We start from the raw sequence: 19,641 nt of genomic DNA, 5'->3' as shown, positions 1-19,641 counted from the left end.
ATTTTATTTATTCATTCACCTACTGAAAGACATCTTGGTTGCTTCCAAGTTTCGGCAATTATGAATAAAGCTGCTATAAACATCATGTGCAGGTTTTTGTATGGACGCAACTTTTCAGTACATTTGGGTAAATACCAAGGAGTGTGATTGCTGTATCATGGTAAGAGTATGTTTATTTTTGTGAGAGAGTCTCAAACTGTCTTCCAAAGTGACTGCATTTTGCACTTCTACCAGCAATGAGTAAGAGTTACTGTCGTTCCACATCACCTCCAGCATTTGGTAGTGTCATTGTTCCAGATTTTGGTCATTTTAATAGGTGTGTAGGGGTATCATATTGTTGTTTTAATTTGCAATTCCCTAATGACATGTAATGTTGAGCATCTTTTCACATGCTTATTTATCACCTATATATCTTCTTTGATGTGGTGTCTGTTCAGGTCTTTTGCCCATTTTTTGATTGGGTTGCTTATTTTCTTATTGTTTAGAGTTATTTATATATGTTGGATAACCGTCCTTTATCAGATGTGTGTTTTGCAAATATTTTCTCCCAGTGTGACTCGTCTTCTTGTTCTCTTGACAGTGTCTTTTACAGACCAGAGGCTTTTTATTTTATTTTCATTTAGTTTTTTAAGATTTTTTTTTTGATGTGGACCATTTTTAAAGTCTTTATTGAATTTGTTACAATATTACTTCTGTTTCATGTTTGGGTTTTTTGGCTGTGAGGCGTGTGAGGTCTTAGCTCCCCGAACCCGTGGGGATCGAACCCGCACCCCCTGCATTAGAAGGCGAAGTCTTAACCACTGGACCACCAGGGAAGTCCTGAAGCTTTTGATTTTAATGAAGTCCCGCTTATCAGTAATTTCTTCCAGTGATCATGCTTTTGGTGTTATATCTAAAAGGTCATCACCATAGCCAAGGTCACCTAGGTTTTCTCCTAGGTTACCTTCTAGGAGTTTTGTAGTTTTGTGTTTTACATTTAGGTCTATGATCCATTTTGAGTTAGTTTTTGTGAAGGATGTAAGTCTGTGTCTAGATTCATTTTTTTGCATGTGGATGTGCACTTGTTCTAGCACCATTCATTGAAGAGACTATCTTTTTATTCCATTGTATTGCCTTTGCTCCTTTGTCAAAGATCATTTGATTGTATTCATGTCAGTTGATTTCTGTGCTCTCTATTCCGTTCCATTGATCTATTTGTCTATTCTTTTTCCAATACCATACCATCTTGATTACTTTGGCTTTATTCGTAAGCCTTGAAGTTGGGCAGTGTTAGTCCTCTGACACTGTACTTCTCCTTCAGTATTGTGTTGATTGTTCTGGGTCTTTTCCCTCTTTATGTAAACTTTAGAATCAGTTTCTTAATATCCACAAAATAACTTTCTGGAATCAAGTTGGAAAGAGCTAACATCTTGATAATATTGAATCTTCCTATCCACAAAAAAGGGATATCTCTCCATTTATTTAGTTCTTCTTCAATTTTTTCCACCTGCTGGATCTATCCATTTCTGATAGAGGGGTGTTGAAGTCTCCAACTATAATAGTGGATTTATCTACTTTTCCTTGCAGTTCTGTGGGTTTTTGCCTCGTGTGTTTTGGCATTCCATTGTTAGGCATATACACATTAAGAATTGTTATGTTGTCTTGGAGTATTGACACCTTTATCATTACATAAATGCCCTTGATAACTCCCCTTGCTCTGAAGTCTGCTCTGTCTGAAATTAATATACTTACCCCTGCTTTATTTTTATTAATGTTAGCATACTGTGTCTTTCTCCATCCCTTTACTTTTAATTTATAGATGCTTTTATATTTAAAGTGGGTTTCTTCAGACAACAGATAGTTGGATCTTGTTTTTTGATCTACTGTAACATTCTCTGTCTTTTTAATTGGTACATTTAGACTCACTGCCATACCCCAGTACCCTGACAATGTCTGGCCCCATCAATAGGTCCTCACTTAAAAACTGGTTGAATAAATGAGTCTTGTCTACTTGCAAATGCAGAGGCTTTTCATAACTCTTGGTCTTTCTTTCATTTCTCTCTCAGCCTCCAATCCTGAATTTTCTAGTTCAAGCTTGATATCCATTCTGGGAGATTCCACAAATTCCTCCAATACAGCATCGGAATTCCTCCAATCCCGCCCCCCCATTCTCAAATGAACTAGTATTGTTCTTCCCAGATCCACTAGTTATTCTAACTGCTATTTCTATTCATTTCTGCTTATGACACCACAATTCTCAGTGTTACCTTCCTGAATTCATATTCTAGTCACTGAGTGTATTTGCTTGCATGTCCTCTATCCCGGTACCTCTATCAAATCTCTCACATTTTACTCTTCTTTCCTCTCTCACTTTCACCTTTCTACCCCAAGACTAAACTAGTCAGTCTCCCTTGGTAGCCTAACCAATCTCTCTTCCTTTCTTTCCTACTCTTAAACCATCTTATTTGATGTTTGCTGTTGCTTAATCTTCCCTAAGGTCAGAGTTTACTACTTCATTTTTCTATCTCATATGCTGTCAATGGTTTCCCTTTGTAACCACCAGTTAACTTTTGAGCTCTTCCACTAAATGATAATAATAGCTATTATTTGTCAGTAGAATTATGCTTTTTTGTTTTCCAAGTTTTTGACAATGAGTGTGTATTGCTTTTATAATGAAAAATAATTGTTATTAACAAACAATTTAATCTGGGCTAAAGAAGAGCAATGTGATCAAGGTAATGTTTTGACACTGAGGTTTTGAAAAGTTGAGTAGAAGTTACATATACCAAGATGAGGAAGAGAATCCCAAGCAGAAGGAATAGCGCTGGTGAAGAGATGTGATAGTAGGTGTGTTTAAGCATCTTTGACTCATTCTGTAGAGCTGAGGTGAAAAATACCTGTGGGATAATGCTTGAAACTGAGGCAACAGATGTATGTGGAAACCAATCATGAACTTATTCTGAAAGTTATAAGAGGAGAGGAGCCACTGAAGAATTTTATAAGAAATAGCTGAGTTGGGATTGTTTTTAGAAAGATCACTCAAGTGGCAATGTGGCAGATTATTTGGGGAAGACAGGGTTGGAGCAGATAATAATAGGTCAAGTTGGGATAACAAGAGCTTAAAGTAAGGTGGACGTAGGGTGACTGAGAAGGAGAGACAAATTCTACAGATTAAAGAAACAGATCTTTTAGGGCTGGATGTTTGATTGGATGTGGGAAGAGAGAGAGAGAAGTTGAGAATGATGTCTGGATTTCTGACATAATAACTAAGCAGATGATGAGGCCCTTCACCAAGACAGAAAATACTGAATGAGGACCAAGTGTGTGGGGAAAAGATGATGGGCCTGATGTACCCGTGGATATCCAAGTTGATACATGAATCTAGAGCTTAGGAGAGAATTCTAGATGGGGAATATAGATCTGGGGGTCGTCCCATGGTTAAAGCTAATGTATGTCCTTAGGGACTGAATGAGAAGGGCAGATTCCCAAGGACAGAGTTCAGGCCCCATCATTTCAGGGGCAAGCATTGGAAGAGGTGCACATGATGGAGACTACACAAAACAATCTTCTGTGTAATAGAAAACTGGGAAAAAACAAGATATGGGTGAGTGAGTGTTTAAGAAGGAAGTTCGCAGTGCCAAATACTTCAGAGAAGTCAAGAGGGAAAAGAACTGAAATATGCCTGCTTCATTTGGACCAAACAGAGATCATTGGTGACCTCAGCTTAAGCAGTCTCAGTGACATGGTTGGAGTGAACACTGCTTGGTGCAGGATGTATTAGTTTCTTATGACTGCTTACTGTCTCTGAGCCTTGGTCTCTTCAGTCTGTTTAAAGGAGATGTTACTCTCCTTATAGGCCCTATTTTAAATTTGTTCTTTCATTAATCAACTATACTCCAATATAAAATAAAAAGTTAAAAAAAAGAAATGGTATGGTTATTGACTCTTTATCTTATGAGGTGTGGAAGGCTCAAGAACCTGTTACATTGATAATTACAGAATTGCCTGCAAAAATAAAAAGTATTCTCAAATAAGAAGGATAATCTGAAAGGATGAAAAGTTACCCGTAGAGTACAGTTCATCATCCTCATTACCAAACTGTTGATGGTCTAATATTGCCCAGTTTTGCTGAACATGTAAACCCAGCTCATCATTGAGACACTGTCTTGCGGCCTTTCCTTTAAGGCTCTCAATGTAGCAGGAAGGGTCTGAGGACAAGAGAGGCAGACATGAGCTAAAGGTACCACTGGAAAGAAAGTAATTTTGAATCATGCTGAAAACTCACGTGTAGCCTGTAAACCATTAAACAAAGTTATGATAAATATAAACACAAAAATCCTCAACAAAATACTAGCAAACTAGAATCCAACAACACATTAAAAGGATCATACACCATGATCAAGTGGAATTTATCCCAGGGATGCAAGGATTCTTCAATATATGCAAATCAATCAATGTGATACACTGTATTAACAAACTGAAGAATAAAAACCAAATGATCATCTCAGTAGATGCAGAAAAAGCTTTTGACAAAATTCAACACCCATTTATGATAAAAACTCTCCAGAAAGTGGGCATAGAGAGAACCTACCTCGACATAATAAAGGCCATATACAACAAACCCACAGCAAACATCATTCTTAATGGTGAAAAACTGAAACCACTTCCTCTAAGATCAGGAACAAGACAAGGAGGTCCACTCTAGCCACTCTCATTCAACATAGTTTTGGAAGTCCTAGTCACGGCAATCACAGAAGAAAAAGAAATAAAAGGAATACAAATTGGAAAAGAAGAAGTAAAACAGTCACTGTTTGCAGGTGACATGATACTATACATAGAAAATCCTAAAGTTGCCACCAGAAAACTACTAGAGCTAATCAATGAATTGGGTAAAGTTGCAGGATACAAAATTAATGCACAGAAATCTCTTGCATTCCTATACACTAATGGTGAAAAATGTGAAAGAGAAAGTAAGGAAACAATCCCATTCACCATTGCAACAAAAAGAATAAAATACCTAGGAATAAACCTACCTAAGGAGGCAAAAGACCTGTACTCAGAAAACTATAAGACACTGATGAAAGAAATCAAAGATGACACAAACAGATGGAAAGATATACCATGTTCTTGGATTGGAAGAATCAATATTGTGAAAATGACTGTACTACCCAAAGCAATCTACAGGTTCAATGCAATCCCTATCAAATTACCACTGGCATTTTTCACAGAACTAGAACAAAAAATCTTAAAATTTGTGTGGAGACAGAAAAGACCCCGAACAGCCAAAGCAGTCTTGAGGAAAAAAAAAAAAAATGGAGCTGGAGGAATCAGGCTCCCTGACTTCAGACTATACTACAAAGCTACAGTAATCAAGACAGTATGGTACTGGCACAAAAACAGAAATATAGATCAATGAAACAGGGTAGAAAGCCCAGAGATAAACCCACCCACATACGGTCAACTAATCTATGACAAAGGAGGCAAGAATTTACAATGCAGAAAAGACAGTCTCTTCAATAAGTGGTGATGAGTAAACTGGACAGCTACATGTAAAAGAGTGAAATTAGAACGCTCCCTAACACCATACACAAAAATAAACTCAAAATGGATTAAAGGCCTAAATGTAGGACTGGACACTATAAAACTTAGAAGAAAACATAGGAAGAACACTCTTTGACATAAATCACAGCAAGATCTTTTTTGGTCCACCTCCTAGAGTAATGGAAATAAAAACAAAAATAAACAAATGGGACCTAATGAAACTTAAAATCTTTTGCACAGCAAAGGAAACCATAAACAAGATGAAAAGACAACCCTCAGACTGGGAGAAAATATTTGCAAACAAAGCAACTGAGAAAGGATTAATCTCCAAAATATACAAACAGCTTATGCAGCTCATATCAGAAAAACAAACAACCCAATCAAAAAATGGGCAGAAGACCTAAATAGACATTTCTCCAAAGAAGACATACAGATGGCCAGGAGGCACATGAAAAGATGCTCAACATCACTAATTATTAGAGAAATGCAAATCAAAACTACAGTGAGGTACCACCTCACCCCAGTCAGAAAGGCCATCATCAAATAATCTACAAACAATAAATGCTGGAGAGGGTGTGGAGAAAAGGGAACTCTCTTGCACTGTTGGTGGGAATGTAAATTGATACAGCCACTATGGAGAACAGTATGGAGGTTCCTTAAAAAACTAAAAATAGAATTACCATACGACCCAGCAATCCCATTACTGGGCAAATACCCAGAGAAAACCATAATTCAAAAAGGCACATGCACCCCAATGTTCATTGCAGCACTGTTTACAATAGCCAGGTCATGGAAACAACCTAAAGGCCCACTGACAGACGAATGGATAAATAAGATGTGGTACATATATACAATGGAATATTATGCAGCCATAAACAGGAACAAAATTGGGTCATTTGTAGAGATGTGGATGGACCTAGAGACTGTCATACAGAGGAAGTAAGTCAGAAAGAGAAAAACAAATATCGTATATTAAGGCATATATGTGGAATCTAGAAAAATGGTACAGATGAACCTGTTTGCAAGGCAGAAATAGAGACACAGATGTAGAGAACAAATATCTGGACACCAAGGGGGGAAATGGGGGTGGGATGAATTGGGAGACTGGGATTGACATATATACACTAATATGTATAAAATAAATAACTAATGAGAACGTACTGTATAGCACAGGGAACTCTACTTCACTTTGCTGTATAGTGGAAACTAACCCAACATTGTAAAGCAACTATACCCTAATTGAGAAAAAAAAAATGTATTGAGCAAAAAAAAAAAAAAAAAAAGAAAGAGTTGATTTTGCTGTTAAGGACAAATGTAAATAGATGGCTTTATAGTGATTTTTTTAATTTATAAGGCAGCATGAAAATAAGTACAACTAGTTTGTGTGATACATTTAAAAAACATTAAAGTTCATTTTAAAAACACTCAAAAAAAATAAATTCGTTCTTTCATGAACATTTCAGGAGCCCAGCAGAACAGCTGTCACACAGGAGCCCTGTAGGCTACACTGGTTCCCTTTCCCTGGTTTCTCCTTGTGGGAACTGACCAGAGCTCCCTCTTATTTGTCTAAAGTGCATAGTTTGCTCCAGTAGTTTCCAAGGTTTGAAGGCGATTGCAGGATAAAGTTGGTTTTCAATGCCGAATTAGTTCCTTTAAAATGTGTGCTTCCTATCATGTTTCTGTGAGTCTAATGAGTAAATGGATTCTTTGGACAGTCATAGGTGATACCTTGCTGAAAGCTGAGTGATCTTCTGGCAAAGGCTATTCAGGTCAAAAGAATTGCATGCCCTTCTTCAAAAGTGACTCAGACGCTTCTAAGTTGAATTCAGTATCTTTCCTTCCACAGGACAATGTTCACATAAATTCCCTTTCCCATACAATGTGGCCGTGTCTGTCCACAGCCATTAGGATGGGAGAAAGTAAACTGTGATTCTCTCTGATTGCCTTAGGATCAGTGAACTGAGCCCTGATGTTCACTTGACAGAGACTACAAATAATTTTTGCAGGTGTGTTTACAGTTTGCTCATTTACATGACCCTGTCACCGTGCTCCTGGGAAGAACCTCCCATGAGTCTGAGCACAGCAGACAGCATGAGACAGCTATACTCACTGAATGAAATTTGCTTCTGCTTTGGAGGTCTGATTTTTATCAGAAACAGGACCTGGTTGGAACCAGATCTGCAGAACAAGTCTGATTTATCATTCACGTTTATTGAATTCCTTGACGACTGTGTAAATGAAGAAATCACTTTGTATTTCTAGTAAAAAGAATAGCATCTAACACTGGGTGCTTACAAGGTGTCAGGCATTGTCTAAGCACTTTACCGTGTTAGCTCATCATACACTATGAAGCTGGGATAGTCATTATCCCCACTCTGTCTATAAGGAAACTGGAATTTGAAGAGGCTGTCATTTGCCCAGACGGCACAGCTAGAAAATGGTAGAGCTGGAATTTGAACCCAGGAAACCGAATTCCAAAATCTGTTTTCTTAACCATGGCGCTATACTGATGATATTTGTACGTTTTGTATTGCTACCAATATAGCCAAATTTTCTAACTGGAAGTAAGATGTGATTCTAGTAGACAGCAGTCAGCACGATAGGTGAGTGATGCTTAGACAGTTTAGTATAGAGGCTGAAACTCAAATATCTACCGTCCACTCTGGAAGAAAACTGCTCAAGTCTAGTCATAGTGAGTGATGAGGGCTGTCATGAGCTGGAGAATACATATCTGCTCATTAATATGCTCAAGGGGGCAACCGTGTATAAACATGTCAGAGTTTTCATTTGTCAGCAGGAGCCAGAAATCTGGATTTTAATGTGAAATGGCCAGTTTCAAACAACCCTTTGGTGTCAATGACCCTGCTCTATCCATGAATAGTTAAATAGTACTCCAGTATAATACAGGCTAGGTTTTTCCTTCAGTAACCAACAACCCCTAAAGCTCTGTGGCTTAAAACAATTAAAGGTGACTTTTAGCTCATGCTACTTGGCCAACGTGGGTCAGCAGGAGTCTTTGCCCTTGAACGTCTCAGAGACCCAGACTGAGGGAGGCTTTATTGGAACACGTTTTGCATAATAACTACAGCAGTGAGAAGGGGAATGTGTGACTCACACACTGACCCTTGAAGCTTCTTACAGAAGTGACACAGACACTTAGACTCATATTTCGTTGGCCAAAGACAGTCAATGACCACACTTAATTTCTAAGGGGGTGGGGAAGTGCAGTCCTCCATGGTCTGGAGAAGCTAAATATTTATGAATATTCCTAATGACTACCATAGCTCCGTATCCTCTGATTTTTCAGGCAGGAATGTTCGAATTTTTTGTAAGGTAGAATCCAGTTTTCAGAGATCTCAAGCAGAAGTTGACTCAAAAAATTCTTTGCTTCTTGAAGGATTATATTTGAGCTGGAAAATTCATGTTTTGCTTCATATGGAGTAATGACCCTTATTTAAACACTGACTTCTATGAGCTGATTAAGAAATCATATGCCAGAACTATGAAATAATCCTTAGCTGAAGTGATGATTTATATATGTGTATTTATTCCCCAAAGCACTGCTCATATATCTTAAATTTTTGTTTATATTATCCCCTATCTTGTATAACTTGTCTCATTAACTACACTGTAGAATATGAATCTTGTCTTACTAATTTATACTCTGTAATGCCTGGCTCTATAGAAATTGGTTATATATGGATGTTAATAAATTTTATTGCTATGTTTATCGATTAGTGGTTTTTAAATCATTACCACTAGAGATCTTGACTTCAGGAAAAGTCACAGAAGTTGAAAATAGTTGAGGCAATTCTTAGAAAGTTGCTCAGTGTTCATTATGATGTGAAGTGAGAGCCAAAATTCAGTAGTCCCTCAATTTCAAGGGCAGTTCTGGCTTATACCCTATGAATCACAAGGCAACCAGACCTTCTTTTCAGATATTATTTTTCTGTGATGTTTTCACATGCTTATTTTTGGCTGTAATATTTGGATGAACTGTAGCTTTAAAAATTATGAAATAAATGTCAGTGCTCAGGGGGGTATTCGATTGCCCAGGGTCTTGCAAGGCTCTAAACACTCTTCAAAACAAGCCCATCCTAGCTCCTAAACCCACACCCTTCCTGGATGACCAGATAAAGGGTGATTCTCATTCTCATGAAATGCAAAGTGCTCAGGGACACAGATGTGTGAGGACAGAGCTTGGCCTAGGAACAGTGTTTTCTATAATTTGATGGTAGAATTACTACCCTTTGAGAAAGTTGCGTGATCACAAGTTACTCACTGATTGAATCTCAACCACGCAAGTGTGTTTCCAAACTCAATCACTCTTAAGTTATTCCACATGTACTTGTAAATATTAACATAATGGCCTATGTAACTGGGTTCATTTTTGTCCATCTGCTGATACTAAAGGTGAGGAAGGTATAGCATAGTGTTAGGATTCTGCTGTCAGATGAACTGGGTTTTAAAACAGGTTGTAAGACAATACACTAGTTGTGTAATGTAGGAAAGTCATATAACCTCAGTGACACTCAGATGCCTTATTTGTAAAATAGAGATAGAAGGTATCAAAAGGTTGCTGTGAAGATTAAATGAAATAATGTGTATAACATACTTGGCATAATGCCAGGTACGTGGTAAGCATTCAATAAAAATCAACTATTATTATTAATATTTTACTATTATCTTTATAAAAATCATATAATCAGGATGAAAGGGTCTCAAAGGATTCAGCTGCTCATCAAATAATTTAATCCCCTCTCCAATTTTCCTGCCAAAAAGTCTCCTGCCTAGCCCATGGTTGAATATTTATTGTTGGATAACTCTGACTTTAAAAACTTTCTCATATTGAACTAAATTATGCCTAAACCTGTAGCTTTCACCGTTTGAAAATACACAGAACAAATGTAAACCCTTTCTTCGTGACAGCCCTTTGTGAATTTGAAAATATCTCTAATCATAGGCTTTTCCTTAAACTTCCTTGGAACTTTTCCTACCTCTCCCTGAAACTTTCATTTGATCTTTTTCCTTCCCTTCAGCACCAACATTTTGGAAAGAATAGTCTATAGATGTGGTTCCAGCTTCGTCCTGTTTTATATTCTCTTCAACACCTTGGATACAAAATCTGATCCAGCAGTTCTCCAAACCGAAGCATAGGGGCTCAACCCAGCAGTCAAAACAAAATGAAAAACAGAGAGAGGTTAAAGGGGCTCTCTTTTGTTGAGCCCTTTGAGTATTCTAATCACTGTACTAAGAGTTTCACATACATTTTCTCATTTCATTCTTAGTAGACCCTACGTGGAGTATGTATTATTGTCCCTATTTTACTCTTGAGGAAAATGAGTCTCCTAGAGTTTGAATTGTTCAACACCCTGCAGCTTGAAAGGGGTGGTAGGACAGGGCAGGTTTTGTAAGTGGGCTGTTTGCCTCTAAGGTCTCTGCACTTACACACCAGGCATATAAATACAAATAAAGTTGAATGTGTATGCAGAGGTAGAGATAAACCAGTTCATCAGTTAATATTATTGGGCGTACATCATGTAAAAGACATATTTGTAAAATAAAAAGAAATATAAGACATAGCCCTTTTTTTCATACAAGGAAGCTCACAGTCTAGCAAATACACACACACAACTCACAAAAGCAGTAATTCACAAAAGACCGAAGGATATCAGTATAAGCATATTCTATGAGATAGCTCTCTCATTAATTCCTTTCTTATATTTTAAAAATTGTTTATAAAAGTTTTTATAAAGATTGTATATATACACACACATATATATATAATGACATACAGGTAGAGATAGGTATAGGTATAGATAATGATAAACAGAAGGAAATGCAAAGATACAAATACAGAATATAGAGAGAGATGGATATATCATCAATGTTAAGATACAGGTATAGATTGAGATTAAAAACAGAAAAAAAAATTAAAATAAAACTATGGACCAGAAGGATATACATCAACTTCAGAATAGTGGTCATTTGGGGGAAGAAATGAGAGAATAGGACTAGGGTAGGGATAGAAAGAGAGGGAAGGGGTGGGGAAAGAGGAGAGAGGAAATATCTGTAATGTTCCATTCATTTTATGTACATAAAATATCTGAATAAAATTATAAATAAAACACTAAGAGTGGGAGTGTCAAGGGGCAGTCTCAAGTCTTTTTTAATTCTTTGGCCTTTGGAGAAGAATCATATAAATGACAGGGTACTGTCAAGCTTTATATATTATTATATCTTTTAAAAACTATATTCTCATAAACGAGAGCCAACTCGTACTTTTAAGAAGGATAACACCATAAATACGGTTTCTGACATACAGAAGGTCTCACATCCCCGTATCTCTACCCGCTCCTGACCGCCGTGCTTCTGTCTGCAGGCAGTGGGCTGCGACCGGCAACTGGGGAGCAACGCCAAGGAAGACAACTGTGGCGTCTGTGCTGGTGACGGCGCCACCTGCAGGCTGGTGCGGGGACAATCAAAGTCACAGGTTTCTCCTGAAAAAAGTAGGTTTTAAACCCGATACAATGTTACCATAAAACATGTGCTTTAGACCGTCTGATACTAGAATAACATTTTCCTAATGCTAAGCTTTTTCGTTGGAAAGAACTTTTGACCCGTGTTCTAAAAGACAAATTTCTTCCAAAAAGTGTAGTATATCAAATTTTTATTCCCATTACCTCTTTTTTTTTTTTTTAAAGATTTTTTTTGATATGGACCATTTTTAAAGTCTTCATTGACTTTGTTACAGTATTGCTTCTGTTTTATGTTTTGGTCTTTTGGGCAGGAGGCATATGAGATCTTAGCTCCCCCACCAGGGATCGAACCCACACCTCCTGCATTGGAAGGTGAAGTCTTAACCACTGGATCGCCAGGGAAGTCCCTATTCCAATTACCTCTTCTAAGACTACCTGTTTCTTTGAACATATGCCAATACAGAGTATAACTTTTTTTTTAATCTGCTGTTTTTTTTAAGGTAAACTATGTCATTATTTTTTTTGCCCCCCTCCGATTGCTAACAAGGTAGAAAATATCGTCATGCATTTTTTGCCCATTTATACTTCTTCATGTTTCAATTAGCTGCTGAAGTCATTTACTCTTTTTCCTATTTGGATGGTGATCTTTTCCTCACTTGTATCATGAATATATACTATTTGTTTGTCTGTTGTACCTATTTCTAATGTTCTCTGTTTGTCATTTGACTTTAAATATTGTTTGTGTTTGTAGAATCAGTAGTTTCTAAGTTCTACATATTCAGACGTTTCCATCTTTTAAGTTCAATAATATCTGCTTAAAATTTTTTTTTCAAAATTTGGGGTCAGTCAACTTTTTCTGTAAAGGGCCAGAGAGTAAATATTTTAGGGCTTTTCAGCCCATATGGTTTCTGTCTCAACTACGCAACACTGTGCTGTTACCAGGCAAAAGCAGCCACAGACAACCCGTGAACCAATGGGCACAGCTGTGTTCCAATAAAACTTTATTTACAAAACCTAGCCTGCAGGCTGAATTTGACCCTCAGGCTGTAGTTTGCTGACCCTTGCCTTAAAGGGAAAAAATTATACATGTGCACCTTCTGCCAGTGCTTTTTTTATGTTCCTACTTTATTTTATTTTTTTATAAATTTATAAATTTATTTATTTATTTATTTATTTATTTTTGGCTGTGTTGGGTCTTTGTTGCTGCGCGCGGGCTTTCTCTAGTTGTGGCGAGCAGGGGCTACTCTTCGTTGTGGTGCGCGGGCTTGTCATTGTGGTGGCTTCTTTTGTTGAGGAGCACGGACTCTAGGTGTGTGGGCTTCAGTAGTTGTGGCTCGCGGGCTCTAGAGCACAGGCTCAGTAGTTGTGGCGCACGGGCTTAGTTGGTCTGCTGCACGTGGGTTCTTCCCGGACCAGGGATAGGACCCGTGTCCCCTGCATTGGTAGGTGGATTCTTAACCACTGCACCACCAGGGAAGTCCCTGTGTGTTCCTACTTTAAACTCTTTTATTTCTTTGTGTTTATTTGAATGTAACTTATGAAATAGGGATTTTACTTATTCTTCCAAAATGGGGAGAACCTTACAGGAGGGGTGGAAGGTGAGGAGGATTTTCCAGGCAGAGGAAACACAAAGTTCATGGTGTGACCCTAGAGGGAAGCCTGGACTTTGTTGAGGAACTACTAAGATTGCACATTGGTTAGGGTGGGGGATAAGACAGAAGGCAACCATAAAGGCCTTCATCATTGTGCTTCACATTTCAGGTTAAATGGAGTCATTGAAGCCATTTAGGCAGTGGAGTGGCATGGTTAGATTTGTGTTAATGAAATAATTCTGGCTGCATGTGGAGGTGAGCTGCGAAGCAAGGAGTCTAAGCAGGATGCTATTTTTAAATACTCCAGGGTGTTTGAAATAATGAGGCCTTGGTCGGGAGTAGTGTGGTGGGAGAGGCAGACGAAGGAACAGACGGGAGAGAGATTTAGGAGAGTCAGTGGAGTTTGATAATTCTTTGAATGAAGACTGTAAGAGAGAAAAGAAAGGTAGGATGTTGCAGATTTTCCAGCTTGAGCAGCTGGGTGGATTTATTTGCTGTTCATCAGGGTAAGGAATGCATGGAGAGGAGATGCATATCAAATATAAACGTTCACCTCCTTGGGTTTTTCTTCTTTCCCGAAATTTGGCCCTTTAAGTATTCAATGCCTTGGTACCTATCTGATACCTTCAAACAGATGTTGATTGTCTTTGGAGTGGAAGAGTTGATCTGAAACATGATAGTCCATTGTTGCTAGTGGCAAAATCCCCATCTTGGTGGCCTTTAGCTATAAATTAGCTGAGTCCCTCCAAAGAGAGTATATAGAATATATCAGGAAGTCATGACAATTTAGCCAGGGAAAAAGTTTAAGGGAATTCAAGTGAAAAGATAATGAAAAGAGTAGATAAACTCAGAACTTAGCCAAAGCAGTATGGAAGCTGAAGGAATAAGTAATTCCAAAAAGGAGTTAATAGTCGGCCATGTTAAATGCTGTTTTGAGGTAAGCTGGAATTAAGGTCCAAAAATTTCTCTTTGGCAATTTGAAGCCAAATCTGTGACCTTAGCAAGAGTGGTTTCAATGAACTTCTGGCTGAAACCAAAGCCTGAGTGCAGTGGGTTTAGGAGTGAACAGAAGGTGAGAAAATGTATCAAGGGAAGGATTTTCCCAGGAATAAAGGAGGGGTACACACCCACACCATGTCAAGAACTGGATAACTACAGGCACCCTTGAGAAATTAACTGTGTTGCAATACAGTGTTTTGTCTTTTTTTTTTTAACTCTGTTCATTAGGAGGCAGAGTCAGCTGCTTAGAGTGAGGGCTCTAAAACAGATTCACAAATGGGGATAATAATTATGCTCAGCTCTTCGGGTCATTGTGAGGATCAAATTGGACTATATATGAAAAAGTGTCTGACACAGTTAACACTGGCTGAAGGATAAAGAAGATGAGGCAGATGACCCTATTCTCCAGCCATCCTTTTCTTCATTGGAAGCTATGATCTCTACATCACTTCCTTCTTCTTTAGGATAAAACATTGGCAAAGGGATTAACAGTAGAAAAAACAAAATTTTAAGTACAACAAAATATCTGTGCAAGCTTTGGGAGTAGTTGTAGCAGGAGGGTGCTTAGTGACTTGAGAAACAGGTTTAATATTCTTTCATTGCAAAAAATACTATCATATAAATTGTCTGTTGCAGACAATAAGCACGAGTGGGTGTTTTGTGAGCTAATACTATGGTACCAAGGAATTATAAAAAGATTTCAGGCTCCCTAAAATATAAATAAAAAATAAATAAAAAATATAAAAAATAAATTAAAGAAATAAAACAAATTCACAGATGTAGAAAACAAACCTGTGGTGACCAAAGGGCGGGGGGGACAAATTAGGAGTTTGGGGTTAACAGATACAAACTACTACATATAAAATAGATAAGCAACAAGGATATACTGTATAGCACAGGGAATTATACCCAATATCTTGTAATAACCTGTAATGGACTATAACCTGCAAAAATACTGAATCAAGATGCTGTATACTTGAAACTAACACAGTATTGTAAATCAACTATATTTCAATAAAAAAAGAGAAGAGTGAGGGCTATCAGGGACTCGAGAGTGCTCCCATCAAGGAAAGGAGGATAAGGAACTCATCAAAGACAGTAAGGAGGGGAATTCCCAGCGAGACTCCTTGCTCTCACTGCTGGGGCCCGGGTTCAATCCCTGGCCGGTGAACTAAGATCCCACACGCCACGCAGCGCAGCCAAAAAAAAGAAAGACAGTAATGAAGTAGAGGAGTAGCTGCAAGGGGGCCTAGGTGAGATTGGAAACCATGAGATCCATGGGCTTCCTGAAGGAGCTGGCTTTGAGTGGTGGGGTACCAGTGAGAGATGCATTCTATGGCAATTCACAGAAGACCCAACTTAGAGATACAGGAGTTTACATATCTCTTCTAACAAGAAGTCTGGAGCTGGCAGTCAAGTTTGGGGAAGCTGATTTACTATGTTTTTGAGGAACCAGGCTCCTATCTCTCCTTCAGCAGCTTAGAGTATGGCTTTCATCTGGGGTTGCTTAAGTCACTATTAAATACTCAGACAACACATCCACACAGCAGATGATAAAGAAGAAGGTGGTGCAAAAGGCATTCTTTTAATACTGTGCCCTTTAGTCAGGAAGGGAAGTCTTCCCCAGGGAGTTTTGCCTTGCTGACCAGAACTGTGGCATATGACACACTGGCTTCTAAGGAGCTGGGAAACCAAGTATATCACATTCCATCCATTCTGTTATTAGTAATATTGATCTAATGCTTTATAATTCCAAACATTCTCTTCAGGCATAACGTTTAATTCCACCAGCCCCCTTACATTGTGGTTTTGACATTGTCCAACCCATTTTACAGGTGAGAAAACTAAGGAATAGAGAAGTTAAGGAATATGGTTAAGAAATTGGAGTCTGGGGCCAGACTGCCTGGGTTTAAATCCTGGGCCTGTTGTTTACTAGCTCTGTAAACAGAGCAAGTTTTTGAACTTTTCTGTGTATCTTGACTTTCTCATTTTAAACTGGGAACAGCGGTTGTACCGCCTTTGTGGAGTTATTGTCAGGATTAAATAAGTCAGTCATGCCGAGCATTCCAAATAGTGTCTGGCACCTAGAGAGAGCTCAGTAAACACTAGCAATATTTTTATTAGAAATATTGCTCATGTGGGTACCAAAGGATGTCACACTTCTAACATAACATTAAATGTAAACAGATTTCGAAATCAACACTTGGTCCACTGGGGCATTGTTTTTGAGAGAGCTACTGATGGGTGTGGAGGAAAGTCTTGTCAAAGGTGTCAAAACACAGTGAATTGTAGGAGAAACCAAAGATAGAGGAAAGAATAAGATCCAGAGGAAGACAGTGAAGAGCCAGGCAGGGCTGTGAAGAGTTAACTAGGACAGCTTTGGGATGAGAGGACTAACGGGGGAAAATCATCACCAGCTCAGGTCTTGGGGAAGTGCCTACAGTTACTGTTGGCTTTAAAAAGTGTGGAAATCTCATCAGAAAAGATGTCATCTTGTCAGGGTCTGAGAGAGATTAGAAATTGAGAAAATTCTAATTGAACCAGAGTAGAAGCTGAGTCAAATTGGGTCAAGTAACCAGTCTTTTTGGAGAAGTATGTGGAGGAGGCCCTGGGGTGGGAGGGGATGGGATGGGGGCTGTGCTGGCTGAAAGGGGCTTACCTGCTTGACTGCATCGTTCCTCACTCTTGATAAGGTACTTCATATCCTCTCTCTCTCTCTCTCTCTCATTGAATTTCAGCTTTGGGATTATAGATCCTTTCGAGAATCTATTGATAATTATGCATTTTCTCTCCAGAAAAATGCATGTGTCCCCATAAGCCCCAAATTTGCCATTCTGATTTTTTTGAAGGGGTCTCAGACCCCTGATGCCAGTTCAGGACAATCCAGGAGAAGGGCCCCTAAAAATCTAATATTTTTGATTAATTTCTGCAAAGGAAGGGCAGCTGGAGCTCACAGACAGATCTCTGAATGCAGTGAGGAGAGCTATGCGGTGAGAGCTGGGGGCATCCCGCCGGCTGCTGGCGAGTCTTCAGGCTCTACATGCCTGTACTGGGGCTGAGGCTAAAGTTAGCAAAGATGCCTGCCTGCATGAAAACTCGGTGCTTCTCACCCTCGCTTTTCCTTACGGCCCCTTCATGTCTGTTGCTGCTCTGAATCTGGCCAGCTGAAGCTGTTTTTGGCTGGGGTTTTCCACGGGCCATATGGAAGCACTTCCCTATAATCGTGCTTTGTGTGAAAGAAATGTGGGAAACGAAGCCACGTCAATCCCTAAGTGTGCATCAGCAGACCTGTGGGGTCCACCAGGCTCCTCCGTCCTCACCTTGCCAAGCAGTCATTCCCATCTTCCCCGGGACTTAACACTGAAGGAGGCCATGGCCGGGAGATGCTATTGGCACAGCCCTGCTCTGGAGAAAGAGCACAAGGTTGCTCAGGGGCCCTCGTTTCCATCCTGCAGGGAGGCAGATTCAAGGTGTAAGAGCCTGGAGCCAAAAGCTTTGCTATGAGAAATATCAGAAATTAATCCACATACAGCATGCATATTTCCTGTTCACAGGCAGAAGGAGAGAGACTGAACTAACAACTGGCATCAATAACTTTGGCTGTTGGAACAGGGAACTGGAAGCCACTCAGTTTTTTTTTTTTTTAAACTCATTTGCGGTTTTTTTTTTTTTTTTTAATTAATTAATTAATTTATTTATTTTTGGCTGTGTTGGGTCTTCGTTTCTGTGCGAGGGCTCTCTCTAGTTGTGGCAAGCAGGGGCCACTCTTCATCGCGGTGCGCGGGCCTCTCACTATCGTGGCCTCTCTTGTTGCGGAGCACAGGCTCCAGACGCGCAGGCTCAGTAGTTGTGGCTTACGGGCCTAGTTGCTCCGCGGCATGTGGGATCTTCCCAGACCAGGGCTCGAACCCGCGTCCCCTGCATTAGCAGGCAGACTCTCAACCACTGCGCCACCAGGGAAGCCCGCCACTCAGTTTTTAAAGAGGGAAAACGCTAAAAACAGCAACACCCCTATTTGGAGCATCTTGATTTGGTACTTAGGGACTCACTTGTTTTTCCAGGTTTGCCCATTATTTTGGTCTTGTCCACACAAGGGCACGCACCCATGAGACAAATAAATAAATAAGCTCAGCTTGTCTGGTCTGAGCTGTTTATGTAGTTGACCCTTGAACAACACGGGTTTGAACTGCACGGTTTTGGATTTTCTTCAGCAGTAAATACTACACGACTAAATGATCTGTGGTGGGTTGGACCCACCCACTTGGAACTGCGAACAGATATGAGGAACTGGGTATAAGGAGGGCCAACTGTAAGTTATACTCAGATTTTTTTTTTTTTTGGCCGCGCTGTGTGGCATGCAGGATCTTAGTTCCCCAACCAGGGATTGAACCTGTGTCCCCTGCATTGAGAGCACGGGGTCTTAACCAGTGGACCGCCAGGGAAGTCCCTATAATCGGATTTTTGACCGGAGGGGTTGTCGCTCCTAACCCCCGTGTTGTTCAAGGGTCAACTGTACATTTTTCCCTGGTGGCAACTAAGCCTATTGATACAGTGCTGCCTAAGGCTGAGCTGGAACACCAGCATTACGCTTAACTTTGGACATTGTGAAGATAACCATACCTTCTTACAAAGCATCCCTGGGTACTCCTGACAGATACAGCATCCTGGGCTAGGCGGACTGTGGGGCTGCCTCACAGGGTAATTCTCACAAGGTTTTCTCTTCATACACTCTTCATTTCTCCTTTGACTGTCATTTCCAAAGATAATCTGTACATTTAACTTATTCCATAACAAAGAAGACTGTATCGGCTTGCTGACATGCTAAACAGATTGGTTTCCCTTCCTCCTGCCTTCTTATTTCATTTTTTTCTGCCTCCTTATTCATCTTTCTTGGGCAAGATTCTGATGGATAAAACTCTTATGCTAGAACTGTGTGTGGCGAAAGAATATTCAAACCAAAGACCCTGTTCATTTTATTTATTTTTGACTTTTTTACTTTTTTAAAAAATTTCTTGGCCGCGCCGCACAACTTGTGGGATCTTAGCTCCCCG

At 39.4% G+C, this 19,641-nt stretch overlaps 1 protein-coding gene across 1 annotated transcript in view; it reads left to right on the top strand.

Moving 5' to 3' along the window:
• ADAMTSL3 (ADAMTS like 3) overlaps positions 1 to 19,641 on the top strand; it is a 374,428-nt gene that overhangs the window by 154,651 nt on the left and 200,136 nt on the right. Inside the window, exon 7 of the mRNA XM_061179848.1 lies at positions 11,903 to 12,029. Within this exon, the coding sequence (XP_061035831.1) occupies positions 11,903 to 12,029 (127 nt within the window). The remainder of the gene's footprint in view (positions 1 to 11,902; positions 12,030 to 19,641) is intronic.

This window comes from Eubalaena glacialis, chromosome 2 (genome assembly GCF_028564815.1).
Source record: "Eubalaena glacialis isolate mEubGla1 chromosome 2, mEubGla1.1.hap2.+ XY, whole genome shotgun sequence".
NCBI classification, from domain to species: Eukaryota; Metazoa; Chordata; class Mammalia; order Artiodactyla; family Balaenidae; genus Eubalaena; species Eubalaena glacialis.
The sequence above is the reverse complement of the archived record's forward strand: the minus strand, read 5'-3'. Positions and strand labels throughout refer to the sequence as shown.